Here is a 25,855-nt window from a genome sequence, read left to right as displayed (position 1 = left end):
CGGCACCAGGACTAACGTGCAATCCCCGAGCGATGCAGCCATTTGCTTCTGACTGCTGGGGAAGGGAATCCAAGAGACGCCAAAGGCAGAGCAAGGAAAATCACCAGCACGGAGGGAGATGGCCGCTGCCCGCAGCGCCAGCGCCTTGGCAAGGCCAGCCCAGCAAGGCTCAGCCCGGGCTAACAAAAGCCCAACTGCCCTAAGCGGCTTTTCATGACAGAGCAGAGCTAAAAGCAGCCACCAGAAACGCTTTAAACAGATTGATTTTCAAACAATAGTGAAGACACGTTTATAAACCTCCTAGATGGATGCCTTCTCCTCTCTTTTTCTGGGTTTTTTTGTTGGTTTGTTGTTTTTTTTTTTTCAAACAAATGACCGACTGTGCAAGGGACAGACAGAAGCATCTTTGTAACACACCTCTCCCTTTAGAAAAAAAAAAGTTGAAAACAGAACAGGACCCCTTTCTGTGCCTGTAACAAAAGCAAGAGGCTCATGATGAAGAAAGAATACAAGAAGCCTTTCTGCTGTATCGTTAGCCCTAACAAAGTGCCCAGCCCTATTTATTCACCCTAACAGAGGTTTGAGAGCAGCTCTCCTGCCCTCTACCCAATTCCTACAAGCAAACACCTCCTCTGTTTTCCTCACATCATCATTCGATGCTGCCAGTCAGCTGCAGACCTCACAAGCAAATCTGCCCTTCATGCAAAAAACAAGAACTTAAAATTTACACTACTAACATATAAAAACTAACATACAGACCTCAGACTAGCATAAACTACGAACTCAAACCCTGAAAAAGCTGTCAGAACAATGCCGCCATGCTATTTTCCATCCCTGCTGAAAGAAACAACTTCTCTTCTAGGCTGGAATCTCTTCTCAAGCTCTGGGGGTGTGACAATAAAATGCTAAAAGCTCCCCAGCATTGCTCCAAAACCTCTCAGAAATTAGGTATGCCATTTTCTAAAGAACTACAAAACAGCATTTGCACGTTTCCACAAAGTCTGTGGACCGGCCAGGATGGAGATCCTGATTCAAGCCTTAAATAGGCAGTTTGACTTTTCATCAATTGATCTTACACACAGAAAGCAAGCCCTAATTATTGCTTCAATTACTCCAGAAATTTAAGGCCGGCTTTGACAAGGCCAGTTATATATATTTTTACCTTACAAAAACATGCATTTCATTCCCAGTTTCAGCAGGGAAATCCAAATGCATACCATAGCAGAGAGATGGGAAGCATGTAGTAAAAGAAAATCTGAGAAGCTGCACTACACACAGAGTACAAGTCCGAAATCTGCTTCTGTCCTTGAGCTGAAATTCTTCACATCAACTGGAAACCTCCAGAACCCGAGATGCTCCACAGACATTTTTTCAGGTGACTGCACTGTCACTAAATTAAGTCAAAAGCTTGATGCTGTCAGAACATTCTTTCTGCTAATTGTCAAATTTCTGGATCCATAATTAAAAGCCTCTTCATTTTCCTTGTGTTAGGTACTTAATATACTCTATTCATGCAGCACATTCCTAACCACAAGTTTTGTTGTAGCCATAGCAGATCAGCAGTGGCCAGAACATGGACAGACACATAGACAAAACATGAGAATAGCTGTGTTTCCAGTCCCTGTCCTCCCACCTCAGATGGGCCACTAACTCCCTGTACAGGCACTGCTCCCTGTCCTCCTTACTCTCTGCATACTCAGTGCTCACCCTTACTGCTCCATGCAAAAAATACCTACAATGAAGCTTCCATCCCTCTCTTCTTTCAGGCAAGATACACCCACGTAACCCTATTCTACATCTAAACTGAGTGCCAGCACTGCCAAACTTCAGTGCAAGCTTTACTGTTCATTAGGGAAATTACACATCTGTTTCTACACCAGCATTTAAACACCACCTATGTGACTAACAGGCTACTTACAAGACAGCATTATCAACTCGTCCAGACAACTACAACCAGCGCAATCAGTTCTCAGCCTGTTCTTACACACCTACAAAGGGGCTGCATGCTTGCAGGGCGAGTACTTTATTGGCTACACAGACATTAAATCACCCGGAGCACATGGATGGCCCAGAGGAGTGCGTTTTGGACGACTACCCAACCCTGCCCTCGCCTGAGGCCCCGTTCAAAGCTGGCTGCCTGTCTGCACTTCTGGGAGAGGTGATAACTTAGCACCAACACTCCATTTTCTCCTCAATTCTGCCTCCCTGCAAGTAACTTCCCAAAGGCCCCGCTCTGCAGCTTTAGCTATACAGGCCTTTGCCTCTCAACAGGGGCGGCACAAGAGCTCCAATGAAACGCAGCAAGTCTAGGTCTTTCCTTCAGAAACATTTCAAAGCTAGTTGAGGTTGGGTTTTTTTGCCCTCTCATTCCTCCTGCTCCTCTGCAAATACTCCACCCTGGAACAGAAGTCTCCATTTATTATCATTTATCTGGTAGCATAAAAGACAGCCTGAACAATCAGAGAGCCTAAGAATACATTCAGGTTAAATTAAATTATATTTTACAAGTTATTTGCTCATGAAAGAAACTCCAGAGGCATCCTAAGGTATTTTTCCCACAGTGCAAACCAACAAACAACACCCAACCCTTCCCACCTGCAGAATGGCTCTATTTAACTAACTACAAACACGGAAACTAACAGAAAGGAACCAAATCAGTGTATTGCTGGTGTAAGGCAGCGTTTCTAACTTCTTTTAGGCTTCACATAACTGTAATAGCCTGGCTTGCTGTTACAGAATTACAGGAAGTATTTTATTTCTGCTCCCATGATTTAGGGGTAAAAAGAAAAGCTTCATCATCAGCACCACTCAGCCAGCCTTGCAAAGCACATTCCCCACTCAGATTTCACCTCTGAATTTGCCCCCTCAAGAGAATCCAGGTAGGATACCAGTAATTACCTGCACTTCTGTAACACAATCGCAGAACACCCTCTAACATGTATGGAAACAAGACATCTGCAAGCCTATAAGATTTCACCTCAAATTAACACCTGCAGTTCAAAAGCCCTGTGTAAAACTGCCTGCCTCGCTCATCAAGATCTCCCCACAATTTTCAACTGTTGCTGTAACGCTCAACGTGAACATACGGAAATATTTCCGCTGCCAATGTGGTGGGACTGTCCCAGCTCAGTTTTAGGGGGATTCCACAACGTACTTTTTATCATTCAATAATGTAAGATCCTCCCCATGCCACTGATCAAAGAGGTTCATGGAAAGCACAGCTTCCCACGCCTGCTGGTGAGAATGCCTGGTCTCTATCCCGAAGTACGGAAAAAGTCCGTACAACAGCAGGGCTCAGAATACTGAGCTCGTTCCAAGAGCTCAGCGCGTTGGAGAAGCCTGGGCGGCAGCCCTCTGAGACACTGGGGACACACCGACACGAGGTGGCATCACAGCCCTTCCAACGAGCAGCAGCACCCTTCCCCGGACACACCCCCGGCACCGCCCGGCGTCTCAACAGCCAGGAAATACCCATCTTCACACGCGGCGGTTTTGTGGCGATCAGAAATGGGCATTTTGAAGTCTGAAGCAGCAGGACTATCTGGTAGGAAGCCAGATACAGAACACACCATGAAACACAAGGGGAGAAGGAGGAATCACTGCATCCAAGGAAATAGGGACTGCTGGTGTTGCAGGGGCTATGTGCTGATGAAGTTGTTAAAGCATTTCTTACAAGTAGAAGGGTTTCTTTACATTAACTACAGTTCTGAATCGGCTCAGTTGGCAGCTTTTTTAAGCCATGCAGCTAGTCAGCACGAGGTCCCCGTGGTCTGACAACATTACAGAATACAACAGGTTAGCCAAGTGCTTGCCAGGCAGCAGGGAACAAGCCCCGTGCTACCACTGAGGCTGTTCAAAGTTTTACATTTGCTTTATTGGAGCATTGGGAGTTAAAAAAGTAAACATGCAACCCCTTTCAGAGCCTGTTACCTCTCTACAGCCCAGTGAGACTGTTGGAAGTGACACTTCAACGCTGGCATTTGGGTTAACATACACAAAAATCATCCCTATAAATAAAGCATTCAAGAACCGTAATTTAAGTGCACCAGGGAGGCAGTTAAGATTGTTTTAACAAGCATTAGTCATACAATCACACCAAGGGATTTCCAGAAATCTCCAAGCACAGTAAAGTCTATTTCTGTTCCACTGATGGGAGACAGGAAAATAAAAAACTGCACAAGCCACCTCACAGCAAGGGTAGCCTTGGAAGGCCAGACACACACATAGATCTACTTCTCAGCCCACTGACAAGTTACCCCTCCTTTCCAAGACTGTGGAAAGCAACTGTACACATTAGTTCTTTGATGGTACTTAGAAATTGTGCTGAAGTAGCATGGCATTAAAAGCAGACAGCTGTTTTTGTTCATGGTTTGTCGTTAGACTCTTCGGGCAGGTCTCAGAAATCCAGGTCTTTATTCTATGGTGCAGCAGAAGTAAGCAAGAAAGGAAATAGGACAGGTTGTGAAAGAAAAAAAAGCAGAAAAAATGGACCACCCTTTTGAGTTGGCAATCTGTTTAGCTTTCAGACAGTGCTCCTCCAGAATAAAGAGACAAATTTTTCTTCTTCCTAAACACCACAGCACATCAAAGAGTTAAACTGCAACTTCTTCACAGAGCACAATACTGACAGAAGACCTGCAGATGGTTCCCCAGGTTCCCACAGCCCCAGCCCAGCCCCATGCCTGACCCCTCGACTAACACCAGCGCTGACAGATGTGTGCCCTGGCCCAGAACTCTGCTGCTACATGGGAGACCAAAAGACACCCTTCTCATGCTTACCTGTATGTACAGAAGAGGTGGGACAAGAGAAATGGTAACTATCATGCACAGTAAACATAAAAACATCTTCTACCTTCTTTCACAAACCATTTTTTCCCCAACATACACCCATTATTCCCTTTCAAAATACATTTGATGCAGAAAACATACATTAGCATTTTGTGAACTCAGGTACTACACACATACACCATTGCTAACTCAAACTAACATTTGTTTTTCTGCTTAGAGTAATAGTGCTTCCTGCAGCAGCTGTTTTTAGTAGAAACATTTCTACTGTGAGGAAGAGTGAAGTAGCAGCAGCAGAGTGCCATGGTATCAAAAAGCAAAGTATTCCTCTCATGCTCAAAGAGCAGGAGCTCCATGGGGCTTTTGGTTTAGAAGACAGAATGCAATGTGACAATACTCTTACCTTGCCTTTAACTATACATTACTAAATGAAAAATTAACTAACATGCAAGCCCCACCTGAAAAGAGACAAAAGAAACAGGGAAACTAAAACCTGTGCTGTGGAGAAGCCAGTTTTAGTGTTTGCAGGATACTCGGCTTCTTATTGGCCACTTTCCTGGTAGCCTGAACACTAAGTTCCCTCACACCCATCACTTTTTTTACACCACAGGCCTTGATCTGATACAAGTCCCAAGTTGCATGAGCAGAGATCAGCAGGGTCTTTTCCCAATTCCAGATACAAGTCACATGTTCTGAAGCAGCAAGGGTATTTTTAAGTGTCAAAGCCTGATGTTTGAACTGTGTCTGGAAAGAAAGGAATGCCTCTTCAAATCACACACACAGAAACACAACCCTCAGCTTACTATCCCATATTAAGAGTGAGTCCAGAAGGCCACCTAATGCCCAGCCTGTAGACAACCACAGAAGAGCTTGCAGTGAGTAGTAACTCATTCCTGATCAACAAATCATCAGCAGGAGAACTGAAGGAGAAAACTGGAGACAGCGAGTCCATCCCTGATAAACAGAAAAAGAGAAGCACTAAAGCAGTCACAGCATGAGAAAGGTAAACGTGCAGGCACTGACCTTCTCTGTTACCCTCAGCTTACACAGAGAAGTTTACAGAAAGTGACTTAACAAAGACTGAGTCATGACATGCTTAAGTTTAGCTAAAGAATTATGCAGATTAGTGAACTGCAAGACAGCATACACAGATTACCTGAAGATTTATTCAGCTTTGCTGAAAATACAGCAGTAGGTTTTTCTTTTTCTTTAACAGAAGCAGTTCCTCGCTCAGCTTCCTTCTCAAAAGCTTCTGGTTTTACTACACTGACTACCTCCTTTTCAGCAGATAAAGGTGAGGTATCTATGGCCGGTAAGGACTTTGTGGATACTTCAGGCACTTCTCTGTCCACAGCCTCCCAGGACTTTTTCAAGGCATTAGTATCTTCCTCAGCTTTAACTTCTACATTCCTTATAGACAGATCACAGGGTAGCTCTGGGCAAGGCAACTGCCTCTTCTCACCTTTGATCGCCTCATGGATCTCTTCTAATGCATCTTCATGCATTACCTCTCTGTCGGCTGCTTCTGCCACAAACTCAGGGGTGGCTTCAGGATGAGCTAACATCACAAAGTCTTCTTCCACTGCAACTGGGGAAGACTCCATGGATGAGTGAGCTTTGTTGTCTTCTGGTTTTGGTTCCGTAGCAACAGATACATCAGCTGAATAAGCCATAGCATTCAGCTCTTCCATTTGAAGGGGAATCTTCTCTGTCTTGGCTATTTTTGCAGGTGTTGGCTCGGACGGCAGAGCAGCAACAATGCTGGAAGAGTCCAGTTCAGGTTGGAAAGACTCCAGATAAGGCTTGCCTGGGGCAGCTACTGAACCCACCAGTTGTTCCTCGTGTTCATCATCAGTCACAATACCCTCAGCTGGTTTATTTTTTAAGATGAGAGAGGGCTCTTCACTCGCTTTCTCAGGGAAGTCAGGTATCATCTGGCTATTAAATAAGTCAGATTTTCCAAACTGCGGAGACAGTTTTTCACTAGGTTCCTTGTGTTCAGGCACATCCTGAGAGAAGCATTCTGTTATTGGTGTCTTTGAATAATCAGTAAGGGACGGGGAAGCAGACTCAGAGACCTTTGTTTCCTTGATTAAGTCACATGCAATAGATATATATGGAGTCTCTGTATCTTCAGGACTGGTGCTACTCTCATGATCAGGTTTTTTAAATGCTAATGCCTCTTTTGTTTCTTGGGCCTGTATCAGGGGTACATTCGCTGCCTCTTGGTATAAGGGAGGCTTCTCAGCCTCTTCTTTTACATTCTCATACTTAGCAGCAGGAATAAATGTTTCTAATGGGGAAGCTTCAAGCTGCACAGCAGATGCTTCTGCACCGGCAGTCCCAGTGCTCAGCGGGGCTTCCATGACAATATCTGGCAGTATCGGTGACGGAGCAGCTTCCGACCCTTCAAAGGAGGGGCAGAGCTGGGGTACAGGTTTCAGAGTCTCTTGCACCGACTCAGAGGTTTGAACTAAATCAATCTTTGTTTCATAAGCAAGCTTTGTACATGCCGCATCATGCAATTCACTTTCATACGCCTCTTGCACTAGATCAGGAGTGAGCCCTTCAGGCATATTTGCGGCAGTGTCAGGTGGCACTGTTGATACACTCTCAGTTTTAGTGTAGTCAGCTTCCTGGCCTTCCTCCTTGCCAACTGCTCGAGCACTAAAATCACCTTGTTCCGTGCCCGTCTGAGCTTTCATTTCTGCAATCTTTTTCTCATCATCGGTTCTGTTTTCTGAAGCCCCTTCCTCCAGAGGAGAAAGAGATTTGACTTTGTTACCATCAGGGCTTGCAGAGGAATCAAATTGAGTACAACTGATGTAAGTCTGGGAGAGCTCTTTTACAGCTTCTGGGGTGCTTGGGAAGGAGCGATCTTCAGTGCTGCCTTCGCTTTCTCTTTCATAATCCTTCTGTACATTCAGCTTATCTACACCGTATCTCTCAGCTAAACTGCTTTCTAGCGTAGCATCTATCTTACTTCCAACATCCTCTCTCATGCTGCTCAGGCCATGACTAGCACTTTTAACCTCCCAGATTGGCTCGAACGGTTTGAAGTCTGCATATTCTTCCCTCCTAAGAGGGTCTTCTTCCAGTGCCCCTTTTTCACCACGATCACCACCTCTGTACTTGTCCTTGTTATAGAAGAGATCTTCCTCGTTTTTCTCAAACAGATCTTGAGGAGTTTCTGGAGACATTTTCAGCTGCTGAGCAAGTATAGGTAATTCTTTAGGGCCCTCTAGCTGCGTTTCTTCTTCAGCTTGAGATAAAATGGCTGCTTCTGCTTTAGCAAATGGGGGTTCTGAGTATTTCATCTCCAAAATGTCCTTTTCATTTCCCTCTGCAAGAAACGGGTTTCTTGCATTTTCCAGGGTTCCTTTATAAACCTCACTGGGGTTTTCGTTGTAAACGCCTCTTGCAGGTAATCCATCTGAGAGCGTCTCAAAGGCTGCGCGCTCTTTAAAGGGATCAGCTGAGATAGGAGAGAAGGAGGGAAGAGAAGGAGCAGTATCAAGCGGCACTGCAGTAAAATCCTCTTGACCAAGCGACTTAGCGCTACCTGGCTGCTCCTGCAAGTCCATAACTTTTTCTGTGACCGTGGACAGAAAGGAAAGTTAGAGAATGCAAGTGCTCTTAAAGTCAATGCAAACTTTCACGACAGGTTCACACGATGTTAGTTACCTAAGAGGTTCTTCCAAGTTCTACCATAAACACTATTTAGCCATTAAAACAAAGCAACAGTTAACATAGGCTAGTCTATTTTACCTCTTCTAGCAGAGAAGTACGCAAGAGGCTAGAGAAGCAGCAACTTCACATAGCGCAAAGATCACAGTAAAGCTGGAGATGCCAGACAAGTACAAAGCATCCAAGTACAGCAGGCAACATTAAGACAGTGAGAGCGGGAGGGTGGGTGGCAAGGAGAGACAGACAAAGGGCATGCGTGCTGTGCTTGGGCATAAACATATGCACAAGCACGCAGGCCAGTACCAAGTGTTTTTGACACTTTAAGGGGAATTTGATGGACAGTGTAGCTTACAAAAACACCAAATAAATACTACAGGTGCAAACTTTACTTACATGAAATACTGCAGAAAGTTACTATGGATTAAATCTTTCTGCTACATCAGTAAAGCAACTATGCTTTAAACGTGTTAACCTGTTAATAGTATCAACTTCTCTCCTACATCAAGGGTCCAAGAATTCACAGATGGCTGTAACATGGTTATAAAACAGTTCACCATGTAAAGAAATAAACGTGTATTAAAATCTTGAACAGGTAACTGAGGAGTCAAAACTGAAAAGAAACGTGATAGAGGCTATTCTTGGACCCATGCTGACTTTTAGTAAAGGCAGACTAATTGGAAAGAGTTAATGAGATCAGGAATGCAAGATATATTCAGATAAAGGTGAGCAGAAAGAACTTGCCTGCAGAGGAGTGCATCAGAGGCGCAGATGTAGCAGGAAGAGCAAAAAGGGTCTCATCTGAAAAACAAACAAATAACCTCAGCAGAAGTAAAGGCTAGGGTGAAGAGGGGAGAAAGCACGCAAGTAGTCAGTTCCCAGTAAACCAAACCAATCCACAGCCGACACGTACACCCACAAAGAACCACAGAACTAGACACAAGCAGGCTAAGTTTGGGAGAGGCAACGGACGGAGGTCTCCACTTGCAATGGGATCCTTACCGAGGCAGCTGAGGGACCTCCACCCTCCAAGCCAAGGGACCAGTTTTAGGGTACGATACACCATAGTCATTAGCCCTCACTTTCATTACTTCCACCCTCATGAGCAGCTAGTGTCTCTCACACCAGAAAAAACACTTGCCAATGACAGCAACATGCTGTCCTTCAGAGGGTCTCCTGGAGCCAGCCACCTTGTAAGAGAACAGCAGCAATAAGGAGGCTCAACCAAAAACTGTGGAAAGTTGAAGTGACTCAAGCAAGCTTTGAAACTCCCCACAAACACCACTGATGCTACCAACCAAACCATCACCAGTGCCTGTGCTACTTGCTTGAGGTCTGACTCTCTGCTATTTTCATTCTGTTACAGTGCAGACAAACTTCCAAGCACAAGCACTTTTAATAGCTGACTTGGCCTGATCCAAGAAGCATATTTTACTTAACTCAATTTGTTTTAACCCTAGTATTTCACAAGGCAATCCCAGCTCTCCAACTTCCACCCAAAGAACTAAGTATACACAAGGAAACCCTTCCTCCCAGCTAAGGAAGTCACTCTACACCACAGACATACAACGGTTAGAAGCCAGACCAGCCCAGAAATTCATACTGCACACTGAAATAAAAGCACGTAGCAATGACATTTTACTGAGCAGCACGAAGCATTTAATGAAAAACCAGTCTAGAAGCAGCAGTACCAGTCACCATTAGGGACTGGACAAATCCAAAACAGTACTTGTGTGTAGGCAGCAGTGTTTTTCCCAGTTCTGTAGCAGCCTCTTGGCATTATATTAATGTAAAACTAGCAACATTTAGGCAAATATTTAGGTAGCATTTTCAGATCAAGGTTGATGAAGAATATTTACGATTTACATCAACTGTGTTAACAGAGCACAAAGTTAAAGTATTTCAATTAGATTTTGATTTTCCAGTACAGAAATCACCAATCTTCAGTTCCAGTTATGTGCCAGGACAAAATCAATTACTGAAAAATATAATATTATTCTACAATAATATTATTTTAATTAAAAGAAAAAAGAAAGGAAGCCATTGATTTTAAAGGATGAAAGGCAAAAAATGAGAAAGATGCTAAACCCAGCAGCACATACACATAAATCCAGCAAAGCAGGGCATTCAGGTAATTTTTTTTGTGGCACTGAACCATGACTTTCTGCAAAGGCAATGCCACCTATAGATACTCATGGCTTACTCAAGTTAACCCTGCCAGCAGTCTTCCAAAAATCAACTCTCACAACATACACTTGTCACAATACTCCATTGGGTGGTTTTCTTTTGCAGAACATTGAATCTGAAGATTCAAGTGCTGTTTATAACGCACAAAATACAGCCAGATACAAGAAAACAGACTAAAGTTGGAGCACAGGACTCAATATTTAGAAGCTGCTTCAACTCCTGCTGGGCCAGAGGGATTTCTGTTCAGTTTTCTAGAAATTACTTTTTTCTATTAAGGACCACACAGAGAGAAACCTCAATTCCAAATTTAGAGCATATTAAAAACAGCATCACAGTTCAGTGGTGGCAAAAGCTTTTAAGGACAAAAGCCACCCTGGAGGACAACTGATCAATACACGGCACTAAGTTACAGAACCACAACGCTTGTCTGTACGGTGCCAGGTGTCACCCTGTGCCCCTTATTTCGGGAGAGGCTCGACTCCGCATGCCCTGGGTGCGCTGGGACTGCTTCTGCAAGCCAGCGGCTCGCACGGGGCCCACTGCCCCACGAGACAAGCGAGACAGTCACCTGGCTTGGGGAGCAAAACAAGGGGCTGCAGTGAGAGCACAGCCTGGGACTAAGCAGCCCAGAGTGCTGCTCTGCCTCCCACACAATGAGGCTTTTAGCAGTAACATCAGAGGGCTTTCTTCAGCCTCCAGTGCGCCTGGTACCAAAGGCTGCTCTTGAGCTTCAGATTTTAGGCTAGCAAGCCTCAGGGTTTGCACCAAGCAGCAGCATGCTCTCCTTTTCTCCCAATGTTACGCCTTAATGGGCCAAGCAAGCAACATCTCCTGCCCACACACGTACAACTGTGCCCCTTTACATGTGGGCTGGATGCCCATCCTGCTGAAATACCTAATCACTTGTTGGCTGAGTGGAGTACCAGTGTTCACATACTTCATGCTTGAGCCAGTGTCAACCCATCACCTGATCCTTACCTGCCTGCAGCACACTCCCCTTGGAGCATTACACACACCAGGTTCTCAGCCTCAGGAACCTGTGATGTGGGAATTCATGAGGAAGCCAGTAACAGAGACTGCTTCTCAGCCTGCAGCTTCCCTGTAACCACACTCTCACCTCCTCCAGGCACTGCCAGAGCATTATAACTTTTATTTACTGGAAGGTGCCGAAGCTTTGGAACAGACAAGGAAAAGAAAACAGGATGAACCTGATTGTGAAGCATGAAGACAGATACCTCAGACAGCCCAACAGAAAAAGGATCTCATCATAGGGAAACTAAGAACAAATCAATACAGTGGAGGTGCTGAAAATGTAGAAGTAAAAGAAGGGCAAAGAGTTCACTGGGGTTAAGGAGGGAAAGAGGAAAATGCACATGTCCCTGAAGGTTCAGTACACTTTGTGTACAAAGACCAACTACAGTCTGTTACCAAAAATTCTAGACTTTGGATCTTTTGAGTACTTCGCAAGCCCAGAGAGAGAGGTTTCTGGTGAGGAATGCTGGGTTTAGAAGTGTGAGCACTGATTTTTCGATGTTCCTTAAGAACAGGTAGCAAGTCCTTCTCAGGTTTGGCTTCCATTTACTCAACACAGATACACAGTAGCTGTGTTAGCCCCTGAATTCCCAGGTTCTCATACTGGAAGGATATTATGCCCACACCGAAACTTCGTTTTCCACACATAGCTGGAGTGTGAAAAGGGATTACATAAAAGCAGTGTTTCCTAACCAGCCAAGGAGAACCACCCACTTTCCCTCCACCCACATCAGAATGGCAATTTTCCTGCTGAACGGAAGCAGGTACAAGGACTTTTTCCTGCTGTGGGCCCTGTATGACACTTCCAGATGAGCAGGGAGAATAGAATAGGATCTCTACCACTCCCTCATGAGCTTGGTTGGTAACCAAAGCAATCCTTCTCTCCAGACTGTAACTCAAGTGAGCTTTTCCCAGCAATGACATTTGCACTAAAGAATCTTTTCCTCCAATGCTGGAGGCAGAGACCTTTCAGAGACAGAACTCTGTGGGTGCTTTGGAAGAGGAGAGGAAGGAAAAAGGAATGCAGCACCTCTCAGGCTGGTCTGGCACAGAGCAGGGCCCAGGCTCAGAGCACAGCACACAGTGTGCCCTGCAGTGAGCTCCAGCAGACCGGCTGCCTCTACCCACCCACCACTCTGGTCCTAGCACTGATGATGGCTGACAAGTCCTGAGTTTTGGAATAAAGTACCACATTTAGTAGAACAACTTCATTCTAAAAGAAGCACCAGGAACACAGCTCACTGAGGGCAAGTTTCCTATTTACTTATCAAAAGCGGAAACAAAGTGACTGACATAAAGTAGCAATACACAAGAGAATCAAGTAAATAAAAAGCCCAACCACTCAAAGTATCAACAAAGTTCTTTTCAAGTGAAGGTGCACATTCAAAACTCCTTTCTTGACCTACAAAGTGACCTTCACCAGAGCAGAGCTTCACCCAAAGACAGACAGAAAATCTAAGTGAAGCAACATTCCATTTTACAAATCATAACCAAAAAAGCCAACTCAGCAAGATGAGCTGCTCAGGAACTTCCCACCACAAGACAGATTTTGTTTCATGAAATACAGAGGAGACCTCTGAACAAAGTCAAATCTCCAGGAGAAAACAGTCTTTGCTCTCAACTTTAATTGCCAAAAATCTTTAACAGGGCGGGTTAGTAACCCACCTTCAGCATTACAGTTAAGAGAAAGACAGACCTCCTCTTTGTGAATGGTTTTACTTTGTAGTAGTTACAGGAGCAGTGCAACCCACTGTTATTGAAGAGAACTTTACAGACTGGCCACCTCAGCCATTTAGTAAAATGCTAATCCTGTACTCAGCCATACGTTCTCACACACCACCAAACCTGACTGCTGGTTGCCCAGCTCACAGTTTTGGTCACTAGTCTCTTTAATATCCATGTATATTAACCTTTCTCCTTAATGTGAAGGAAAAAGCATTTAAGGAACAAAGTTACAAAGTGATGCATTCTGACTGCATTCCTGTTTTTAATCCAAAACATTCTGCTAACTTTACCTTTTTATCTGCAAATTAAATATTCCCCCAAATTAAAAAAAAAGCCACCCACAAACAACTCTGTAGCTTCTTTCATACTTCAGAACTTTGTGTTATGGTTTCAGCTAAACCCTAAGCTCCACCAGCAAGAAATGAGTTTCAGTTGTGCTGGTGTCAGCGGTTTTATTTTTAACACAATGAGGAGATGTCACTTTAAACACTCATTTTAAGTTCTGCTGCTTGCCCACTGCCTGGTGTTGCTACATGATACCATATAAAACTTAAGAAATTTAATATCATCAACACTTTGGATAAAAAGCAGAGAAATAAGTGGAGAGAGGTTTCCCAGACAACTAAGGAAAAAAAGTGTAGAAACACCTGCAGAGATTTCTGGAGAGAAAAGAGTGTTTAAAAACCAAAAAAGCAGTAGCCTGACAATTACAAGAAAAGCTATTTATAGGAAAAATTACCTCCTCCCCATAAAATAAATTGTCACCAGCAGAAAGCAGAGGTCCTGAGTCTAGTCACAGAAAACACAAACTCCGCAAGACCATGTTCCATCCCTCCTTGCTGGATTTTTGGTAGGTGACGTACCCTTCCACCTGCTCCCAGACATGACTGCTTCCAAGCACGAGCTGCAGGTCTGTGCTAAGGCAGTTTGTTGCCTTGATACCCTCCTCCTTATTTTTATGTACAAGCTCAGCAGGGGAAACAGAAAATGTAAGTATTTTCTGCTATAAACACAGAGAAATCTTCATCCCCATGCATGTTCTGCTTCAGCAGGAGATCACATTAGGCTGCCAGGCAGCAGTTCCAGTCTTCAGAAAACAAGAATTTAAAAAAACCCAAACATTTCCCATATTAGTTTGCTGGAGAATGTAAACTGTTCCTAAACAAAACAACAAAAAAAACCTCACAACCAAACCCAACAAAACACAAAACCCCACAGAGTTGGCAAAAATAAAGTTTTTAAGAATCAACCTCATCTCTGCATGTTTAGAAAAGGAGCAAAACGCCTGCTAGAGAGGGGCTGCTTTTATCTTTGAGGTCTGCCACAACAGGCACCAATTTGGAAGGGCCTCTCTCATAAACACAATTATTTAACCATAAAACAGGGCAAAATTAATACTCAAAATAATGGCCTCTGTGACACTCACTACTCCTGTGGAGTATAATGCTACTACAACAACCTCCCTGGGGATGGTATGAAAGGGAAATTGTCTGCTGCTTCTACACCCCAAGTGTTATTTGTCCACAGAGAAGCCTGGCCCAAGCAACGCTTCTGATCTCAGACCATTATCTAAGCAAAACACACACATGTAGCACAACCACCAAGTTTTACAGATTTGAGAGCTGAAAGAACTTCAGGAGGCTTCTGCAGACCAGTGTTGGGGTTTTTTCCTCCCCTGGGTGTATTGATATCAAGTTATTATGAGTAAACTGTTACCTCTTGGCATAAAGTGCAGAAGACAACATACCTGGGTACTTAGAACTTAAATTAAATGACTTCAAGGAGAGCCAAGTTCTTGCATGCCTAATTTCCTACCCCAGCATAAACAAAGGCACACAACTTCACAAGAATTTCCTGAGAAAAGCAGCTGCCTACACATACTCCATTTAAAACATCTCCTGTTCTGATGCAGTTGTTCTAAATAGGGTTATTTCACCAAATATTTAAGGAATTCAAGATAAATAGTATTAACTATTAATAGCATCTTTTCACATTGTTAGATCAGCTGCAGAGCTCCAGCGGGTAATTAGGTTCTCCTTAGTTAGAGGTGTAAGTTTATACAGAGGAGCTTCCAGTTTAGGAAGCTGCTTGGAAATCTTTGAGGAAAGTATGCAAACTACCACAGAAAATGGAGACTGCCGAAGATGTAAGTGAAAACAGGAACCCCATTTTTAACTTCTCCAGGGTATCAGAGCTAGGACCACAGAAGGACCCAGGAGTTGGGATTACCAACAACAAAGGCAGCTGTAGGTCATCTCAGATCTTCAGGGAAATTACTGCAAAGGGGGATCCTGCTTGCAGACCACATTGCACTAAACTGCCAGGAGTACAAAGGAGATGTCTATTTCATAAAGAACATGAAATTAGAAAGTTTAAAGACAGCCATTTTGAACAATGCTTGTCCCTTTAAATAGTCTGTTTATGGAAACACAAGTCTCCAGCAAAAAGCCTTTTCTTATTGTCTAAGCAGAAATCTAACACCAAACTGGGTTCAGCATGAGGAGGGTTTGATATCATGTTTACATGGTCCAACTTGCAGCAACTTTTCCTCTTGTGGAAAAATTGGCTTGAGGCAAGCTGCCCAGCAGTGCAGACACCATAAAGCACATGAGGACAGAGGCAAGGTGAACATCATGTCACCCTTTCATCAGCTAAAGTAAAAAGCAAGACAGACAGTACCATTCCCTGCAACACCCAACTGCCAACCAAAGCAACAACAGATGGACAAAGAAGATATGCTCCTTCTGGCTCTATTACAATTCAGTCCCAGGTTGCCAACAAAAAGTATCCACACTACAAGGGTGTGTTTTAAAAGGCAGTTAAATACTTCAGACTCTCAAGCACCAGCCTCACCTCGCTCCTGTGATCAAACATTTTGATCAGCACCGCTACAGACAGAATCCAAGCAGCATTATATCAGAGGATAGTTCTGCTCTAACACACCACTTCTTATTAAAAGCCCTCAGCAATACAACCCCGCTCTCAGAGAGAGAATTTTATCTGGCATATTTTGTTATGAAAAGTAAACAAAAAAAGAAAAAAAAAGTCACATAGGTGAACTCCAGAGAAACTTTTCATATTCTCACACCAAATATAACAGCAACCCAAGGAGTTCTCAGAAGCAGGCTGCACATACCTATTGCAGACCAGCAGTCCACAGCAGCTCCGCATGAGGAGAGTTAAATCGTCTGAAGAACGAAGACAAACCTCTTGGCTTCTGAGCATAAACTAAGCCCACAGACGAGCAAGTAACACGCACCAACAAGTGCCACACAGATTAACTGTGCCCTGAAGACCTGTGCCTTCTCCCCAGCTGTATCAACTGAACCAAATCACACAAATTCTACCTTATTACTGGCCAGCACCAGGTGGGGGTAAGTACATCCCAGTATTAGCATCAGGTGGCCACAGGTCAACAGTTCACAGCCCACCATGATGCCCTGGAATACCCACTTCACTAGCACAGCTATTAAAATCACAAGTAAGATTTAGTAACAATGCTTAGAATGAATTTAGAACAAATCTCAGATATGAACATTCACAGATCCAGCATTTAGTCACCAATTTTAATTACTTTCCTATATTTAATTAAACAGGAAGAAGCAGCAAGAAACAATCCAGCCAACCCCAGACACCTGTGTCTGGCTAGACAGGGCTTTAAAGCTAAATACGCAATCTTTGGCAATGTGTGCAGCCAAAAAAATTACTAGATAATTCCTCTAAAAGCTTAATAGCTTTTCTTGCAGACCCGGACCCCTTAACCATACATCGAAGCAACAAACAGAAATGTGGGTTCTGGCAGTGCCACAAAGCAGAAAAATATAACAATTAGACAAGAACTTATTCAAAGGCAGGAGGTCTAGAGAGCCATGCAAAGCCTATCATTATGCAGACATTATCCAATTTATTTTTAGAGATTATACCAATCATAAGAGTCCCTTTCACCGATTTGTACAGATGGAGTTTTCCCTTGCTTTCCCCACAATTAACCAAATTAAGTAGTATTTAGATTAGGAACTTTATCACTGCAGAAGAATATATTTATTAGCTAAATTAATCATTAAAGAATGGGGAAAAGATGCTACTGATTTCTTTTAGCATCTATTCCCAACACGTTACCTTGTGTGACAAGCCTCTGATATAAGACCTTACAGTCTGCAAAAGAAAAACAAATTGATGTGTAAGGTATCTTCATCTCAAAAGAGGGAAAAAGAACATGGACATTCATTAGAAGATTCATTATGGCACCAGCATTTGTACAGGAATCTCTTTCACTAAAATGGATGAAGCACTGAGGTTGCACACACTGTCCTGACGTCCTCATCAAGAGATGACCCGGTATCAAGCAGCACTGCACTTTCTGGGTTGCAACAGATCTTGGTCAGTCGGTGCAGGGTGCAGATACCCACTTCGGTTTTGTGTCTCTGGCACAGTTCACATGCATACAAAACCCGATTTGCTTATCTAACAATGTGATCTTTTAAAGAAAACTGGGGTTTAAACCACTGGAAATGCATCCCTTTGCCCTCTGAGCAGCATTTCACGCTGAAGACATGAATACTTGGTCTGAAGACCAAGATAGTGGCAACCTTTCTTCCACTGCTACACCACATACGTCTTTCTACTTCCTCCCCTTCCTTTCAGTTCTGCAGCTACAAGCCACTTTTGAAGGCCTCACACATGCTCTCTCATCTGTTTTACTTGGCATTCATCTCCTTATCACACACAGAGGACAGAAGGACAGGCATTGAGGAATTTTATCTCCTGTGAGAAAGGAGGGAATAGCAGAGTTCAAGAGAAACTGTCACAAACCAGTAACAACTGGATAAGCAGTAGGATTTTGACACTAAACCAGCAGCATCTAACAGAGTGAGAACATTTGTAATTGGCAACAGAAAAGTTTATATTTATCACAGTCTCGTGTCTTATTTAAAGACATCTTAATTAGCATATTCTTCCTAGCTGATGAAGTTGATGACATGATTGCCCCGTTCATTAAAAAGCTGCCAGTTCACAGTACGTTCCTGAGACGTAAGGCAAGCCTGCCAGCAAAACCAGGGCAGGCTAAACTGGTATTACCAACACTTCCACATGGGGGTGGGGGGGGGGAACCTAAACAAGTATTCTTTCTTCATGCAGCAGAAAGCAATAAATGGAACTATGCCATTCAAAACCTCAGGGAAGAGCAGTACTTGAAAAACATCCCTAACTTGAAATCTTCCTATTTTGACAGCTACAGATAGCAGCAGATTGATTACTTCCACTTGAAAGATAAAAACATTCTACCAAGATAATTTGATTTTCTCAGACTTTGTGAATATTAATAAGCCCATTATTAAGCTACTGCAATAGCTCTTATTGATGGAAATAGCAATTTTAAAAGCTATCCACCAAACGCGTGTCACATGGCAGTGGGCTCCACGGCCCTAAAAACTGTCTTACAAAGTAGAAAACATTGTGTGGTGTTTTCAAAGCAAAAGAGGAGTAATTTCTATTTTAGATCACGAACCAGGAAATAAATTTAAAAGGGAAAACACACTCAATTGTTCTGCTCATTTTAAGTCTCACAATTCACTATATTTACCTGGTAATAACAGCTTTTCTCCCATTGATCTTCTACTTCTAATGCAGCTTTATGGTTACACAATTTTCCTCCTACTTAGTGCATAAGCATTTCTGAGTATCTCAGGACAATTTATGTGCAAGCCACATGTTGCTTTACATTTTCCAGTCAGCAAAAAACAAAATAGGTAGACCCCAAAGGACCACTTTCAGACTCAACTATGCCTTGCTGATTTTTGTATCCGAGTTTATAGTTACTATGGTAACACACCAGCTCAAAAAAAAAAAGGTTTCTTGCATTCAAAATATTAACAAACAAAGAAACGTAACTCCAGCACAGCAAGATGTGCCTCACGTCGTAAATTAACTGCCCTTTGTTGTTCTAATACCTTCTGGGCACACAAAGGCCAGACTAACCTCATGAGAGCCACACAGCAGCTGGGTGGGGCAACATGGACACTGAAAGGCAAAGCAACCAATCTCCCACAGAATCGGGTATCAAGCAGCAGAGTGGCCATGGAATTCGACCAGTATGGGAACTTATGGGGTTAGAAGAACAGCACCTAGATGCCTTCTGCTAAGTAGCCAGGCTCCCAGAGCGAGTGCTCTCCAAAATCCACATCCTCATCATCCCGGGCACCGGAGGAAGCAAAACCAACATTCTTCACAATACACCAACCAGAAAGTTATACTAGAAAAATGCATCCCATATTCCCATATTAGTGAAATAATACAAGTTACATCTGCAAGCCAATTCAAAATCATGTTTTTTCTAGTCACAGTTCTACTTCTAAGATCATTTTTGACCATACCAATTGCCAACAACCACAGCTTGCTTCTCTCCCTGCCACACTTTGCGCCTCTTGACCTCATGCCTTTATATTCCCCCAACTACCGACTGGATTCTAACACATCTTCTGTTGCAAAAGGACACTTTCCTTGCAAATTTGTACCAGTCAGCAGGAGAAAAGGCTTGGAAGGCCTGGAAGGCTTGGTTTAGTCCTTATAAACTTACAAGAGTGCTGTTTTTAGTGGCTATGAGACAAGAGGTTCAGTGCTCACCAGCAGTGATGCAACAGGGTTGATTAGATAGCAGTCACTTGGTAGACATGCTGCAAACTTCTTTAAGTACAGATAGGGAGGAAGGGAAAAGAAGCAAACAAACAGTAGTTCTTCACTGTCTCGTTACTTGTGGTTTGTAGGATTTCAACTCTGAGGGGAAAACTCCCAATGCAATTTAAAACTTCCCTGAGGGCTACATCATTATATGGTAGGTGGAAGCTGTGTGGTTTTATCCTGGAAAGCAAGTCAAAGGATACACACAAAGTAAATATACTATCAACCTTGGCAGGTCTATCCTTGCACATACTTCTGGTTACCAGAAGAAGTAGCTGCTTAGCTTTAGAAACTCTTAAACCAGCTGAATTACAGGAGTTGGACATCATGCACATGCTCCATAAAACTATGCCTTGTTGAACTATCCCTTGTGGCTAGCAGGTCAAAGGAGGTGATCCTCCCCCTCTACTCTACCCTGGTCAGGCCACACCTGGAATACTGTGTACAGTTCTGGGCTCCATGGTATAAAAAAGACTCCTGGAGTCTTTTCCTGGAGAGAGTCCAGAGAAGGCTACAGAGATGATTAAAGGCCTCGAGCATCTCCCCTATGAAGAAAGGCTGAGTGAAATGGGGCTGTTCAGCCTTGAGAAGACTAAGAGGGTATCTTATTAATGTTTATAAAGATCTGAAGTGTGGGACACAAGGGGAAATGGCCAGCCTCTTCAGTGGTCTGTGGGGACAGGACAAGGGGCAATGGCCTCAAATTGGAGCACAGGAAGCTCCACACCAATATGTGGAAGAACTTTTTCACAGTGAGGGTGACAGGGCCCTGGGACAGGCTGCCCAGGGGTGTGGAGTCTCCTTCTCTGGAGATATTCCAGCCCCGCCTGGACACCAACCTGTGTGACCTGTCCTAGGGACCCTGCTTTAGCAGGGGGTTGGACTCGATGATCTCTGGAAATCCCTTCCAACTCCTACAGCTCTGTGATTCTGTGAACTCACCTAGATGGGAACACAAGCTACAAATGCAACAATACCAGCTGTACTATACCAGTCAGATGTCACTGTAATGGAAACTGTGTAACAGGAAAAAAATCAATCATGTTCTAACTTTGATACACCTAGGTTGTGACCACCTCTCTTACAGCTTTACTGCCTACATTTGGGAGTAAAAAGGATCTCACCCCTAAAAGAAACACTGAGCATCAGTGGAACACATTTTAGCAACTGAAGAGTGCAAATCAAAGTCACCAGTGGCAGTATTCAAGGACAGCTGTATTTTTTTCCGAGTCATGCTGCATCCTGTCCTTAAAATTCACACAACTCCTGTGTAGGAGTCTGTGCATACATAGCAGCTCACTGGAAAGCTCTGCAATACAGGAAAAAAAACCCCAACCTGAGGAGCGTATATGATGCTTTAGAATTTGTATCAAATGCAAATCAGAGGATTCACATATTCCCACTGTGGGATGAAAGCCATGCTCTGCAGAGTGAGCCCAAACAGGCATAGATCACTCCTTCTGATCACCACCTATGGCAGCTGGGGTCACCCTGGTGAGGGTGAACTCTTAACAGTGAACAGTCTGTGTGCTCCCGGTACAGCTTGGGGCATTCTGGCTGACCATCCCTGACACTGTCTGCACATACGCAAACTGTTCACAAAACCTCTTCTCAGCACTGAGAAATAAAACCAAGTCCTATAAAGCTAAACAGAAAAACAAGACTAATAAGCTGGCCCTTCAGAAGATTTGCATAGGTATTGAACCGTGGCTGGGCTGCAGGCAACTGACATGCAAGGAGACATCTTTATTTGCTCTGGATGCTGGTCTGTGCCCAGCCTGGTGGCTTACACTTACTACACGGGTGCCTTGTAAGCGTGTGGCTTAACTTCAAGTCCCAATAGTCTCTTCCAAGCAAGTGACATATAAGCTGCCTTCACAAGCATCAGCATGCACTGCTAGGACCTAGGGCTTTAAAGATAGGAAGGAGCATCTATCTTCTTATCATAGTTTAGTGGTTAATCTTTCTTTGGGCAGCTGGGGGGGGGGAGGGAGAAAAAAAAAATATGCATTACTTTACCATGCACAACTACCTTAAATTTACTTTTGTTTGCACTCTATGTAACTGTAGGTAATCAAAAGAGTTAAGTAGTAATCGCTCAGGAAGAACTGTAATTTTTGCTACCATGTAACAGTGAGTAGCAAAGGAAGAAAGTGTCCAGGACAGCCTAAGTTTTACTGCAGTCCTCCTGCTTGTTTTCTTCTCCAGCAAATATTTATATTGGCTCTTAAGAAGGTAGGCTGCTGATACACAGCCAGAGACTTGCTACATGTAATTATGTCACAGTCTCTTATAACAATGATACTAAATACCCCAAGTATGTAACTAATAGTAAGACTTCCTTTTTAAAACACCTCCTGACATATAAATACTATATTTTAATGGCCCATCATGTAGCCTATACATTTCCCCTATTGTTAGGCTGACAAAACCCAGCGTCATGGCCTATTGTTGCAGATAAAAGAATCCCTGCTGTTCTTTCCGTACTCACTCCAGGCAATGCTACTTTCTCTTGGAAGTAGAATTTCAAAGTTATTTGCCTCAAACCTGTACTAAGTCCAAGCCTTAGACTTTAAATAGGAAGGAAATAAGAGAATGTCATAAATCTCTAGATTATTAACTACATTCCTTTGCTTATACCTTAAATTTATATGACAACTGAAAGTAAATGAAACTGCAACACTTCAGAAGGGAGGGCATCATCCCAGACACGTGGTCACCCTGCCATGAGTTGCAAGCATCAAGCTAATTTTGCCAATCTCACAGCAAAACTGAAAGTGAACTTATCCCAACCCAAGCATTTTGAACAGAAGGAGTTGTAACACAAACTGGTAGATGCAAAACTAGAAAATACTTGATGTTTAAATGGATGTTTAACATGCTTGAAACTAAGTACTCTGGCATCTGCGAGGACCAAAACATTCATGAATAACTAGACAACACTTTTATCAAAATAATTTGTCCTCATCAAGTTCCTAAAACATAGCCTGTAATATCCCAACCCATCATTAGGTCAGCATTATGTGTTACACCACCTCCTCTTTGGAAACCAGGCCTCCCAGAGACACCAGTCCTCGCTTCAGAGCTCCAAATCAACCACCATTGATAACTTCTGTCCCTTCCAAATGCCATCTAACTCTGTGACACCACTCCTCAGCTATGTTACCCAATTTTCACAGTTAGGTCTCTACTCTAAAACAAAGAGGATAGATTTCAGGAGTTACTGTGCTCCTTGCCTTATCCTTCAGGGGTCAGGGAGGAGAACATAAATTAGCTCTGGAAATGATGCCTGTGTCCCTATTTTTCAAAGCACTGCAAAAGCTGGTTGATCCTATTCCTTGCATTCTGTTCAATCCTTCCACAACCCCAAACAACTTGCCAGGAAAAAATTTTGTTCACTTATCATATAGGATCCTTCCTCTTAAATCTGTTGCGAGCTTCTGTCATCATCTGTCCTCCAAATGGTGGAAATACAAAAAAAACAAAAAAGGGAAAAAAATATTTTTAAAAGCATCTCCTTGGCCTGTTGCTACACAGAGGGCTATGAGAAGAACAAAAAGGAGTAAGCTTCATGAAAGACAGCTGCATAACTAACCATGAAATCCTGTCACATATGCAAATAAAATGCATTGTGAAACCCCCCCAAACAGAACTGAATTCAGGTTTAACAGGCCTTTTGGTCTCTCATTGTTCCAGATACTTTTTTTTTTTTCATTATTAAATCCTAAGTGTGCCACAGCCTGCTCACTCATACCCTGACATCCAACTACTGAAAACCTATACCTTTAAGACGTATGCAGCGTACCAACAGCAATGAAGAATGCACCATCATGATAGTAAGGCCCTTTGATTCGTTCACTTGCACTGTTCTAATGAACTCAAGGTTAGCTCTTGTATTTTGAGCTAAGCAAAAGCAGACCCAAGGCACAACTGCAACGCAATCCGCATGCAACACATTAGTCATGCAGGGTCGGCTCCTGGATCAGACCTTGCACGAAGGGTCTGGCAGCACTGGCAATTGTTCAGGGGGCGGCACGCCCTCCACTACGGCAGCACCCCAAAACGAAGGGATGACAGCTATGGCTCGCTGCGGCCATCCAGGAGGCACACGCAGGGTGGGAGGATGATGATGTTTTTCCTCCCCAGTACTGCCACACCTAAAGCAGCCGGCAGCCTGCATGCCTTTTGTGCGTCCACGCACATACTTCACTAGTTCACCTTCCCTCCCGGGGTTTAAGGCTTATTGTCTGGAGCCGGAGCTGCGTCTCCCACCCAGGGCTGCCGGCCGCAGGGCTGCGCGCTTGCCAGGCCCGCAGAGACGCCCGCGCCCTCACCTTTCCCTGGCTCCCTGCCTGCATGAGGCAGGTTTAGGAAAAGAGGCTGCTCCTCAATTCCTCTCCCTCACCCCTCCCAACGAGATGGTTTGTTTGAAATGCGTGCGATTATCTCCCGCTTCTCTCCTCCCCCGCGCTCCCACGGCCGCGGCAGCTGCCCGCCGCAGGGCTGCCCGGCGCCCCCCACGCCCTTAGGCCGCTGCGTCGCTTGAAGCGCGCCCAGGACGATGCGGCGAGAGGACGGGAAAGCTGCAGCTCCGCCGCGGGCGGGCTTTGCGCTGAGAGAAGAACCTGCCGGACCCGCGCGGGCGGCGCAGCCCCAGACGGGCGGCCGCGGCCGTTACCTCAGGCTCGGGCCCCCGCGGCCCCCCCCCGCTCCCCGCCCGCGACTCGGCCGTTGCCAGGCGGCGGCGACCTCGCCCCCGGGCGGCCCATGTGCGAGGCGGCGGCCGGGGCGGCGCTTGCCCCCTCCCGCTATGAGCGTAACAGAGAGGAGAGGAGGAGGGAAAAAGAGAAGAAATTAATAATAAAAAAACCATTAAAAGGGGGAAGGGGAGCCCTTCTTCCCGGACGAGCTGCGGCGGGGCCAGGGGGAGCGGGGCCGCACCCCGACGCGGCTGAGGGGAGGGAGCGATGCTGCAGGAGGCGGCCGAGGGCCGGCAGACAAAGGGAGCGTCCCGGCGGGGCAGCGGGGAGCGAGAACCAGAGCGATTCCGGCGGAGGCACCCGACTGCGGGGTCCGTCGCCCCCGCCGCCCTCCCGGCCCCGGGGCGGAGGGACTCACCAGCCGACCCGGAGGAGGACCCTCTTCTCCGGGGTGCGGTGGGCTCGGGCTTCAGCGGCTGAGGCTGAGTCGGCCGGGCGGGGGCCGAGGGCTGCTCCTGCGCGGGGGACGGCGTGGTGGCGGAGGAGGAGGAGGAGACGGCTCCCGAGGGGCTCCAGTCGGGCTGCGGTGGCTCCGGAGCGGCGGGGCGAGGTGGCTCGACGGGACCGCCGAGATCCAGCAACTGCGGCGGCCGCTCCTGCAGGGTTGCGGCGGGGGCCGCGGCGGGCTTCCTCTCCATCACTTCCAGCTGCTCGTCGAAGTCTTCGTCCTCGTCTTCTTCTTCCTCCTCCTCTTCCTCCTCCTCCTTCTCGTCGTCGAGCACAAACTGGTAGTTAAACTGGGGCTGCTGGGGCCGCGCCGGCCCGGAGGAGGAAATCAGGGGCGACTGGTCCAGCTCGTCCATGGTGCCTGGAGCTGGCGAAACAATGAGTACGCGGCGCTGGGGCTGTGCCTCTGCGGGGGGAGGACGAGGGCTGCGCCGCCGCCGCAGGACCCGGACTCCACGCCCTGTTGAGTCACCGGTGGGGGAGGCGGTTGGGCGCGGCCGCCTGCACCGTCCCGCCCCGCCCGCCGCACCACGGAGCGACGGCAGCAACGGCCAGTA

At 45.2% G+C, this 25,855-nt stretch overlaps 1 protein-coding gene across 2 annotated transcripts in view; it reads right to left on the bottom strand.

The window, feature by feature from the left end:
- Positions 1-25,654, bottom strand: part of RTN4 (reticulon 4) — a gene marked incomplete at its 5' end in the record, with an annotated part of 44,928 nt that extends 19,274 nt beyond the window's left edge. Inside the window, 3 exons of one of the 2 annotated variants that reach the window (XM_084262250.1) lie at positions 5,942-8,377; positions 9,214-9,270; positions 25,210-25,654. In XM_084262250.1, the coding sequence (XP_084118376.1) occupies positions 5,942-8,377; positions 9,214-9,270; positions 25,210-25,654 (2,938 nt within the window). The remainder of the gene's footprint in view (positions 1-5,941; positions 8,378-9,213; positions 9,271-25,209) is intronic. The other variant, XM_084262251.1, reaches the window with a different exon arrangement.
- Between the last annotated feature and the right edge of the window lie 201 nt (positions 25,655-25,855).

The sequence above is a fragment of the Gallinula chloropus genome (assembly GCF_964237585.1).
Source record: "Gallinula chloropus genome assembly, chromosome: 3".
Classification (NCBI taxonomy): Eukaryota; Metazoa; Chordata; class Aves; order Gruiformes; family Rallidae; genus Gallinula; species Gallinula chloropus.
The sequence above is the reverse complement of the archived record's forward strand: the minus strand, read 5'-3'. Positions and strand labels throughout refer to the sequence as shown.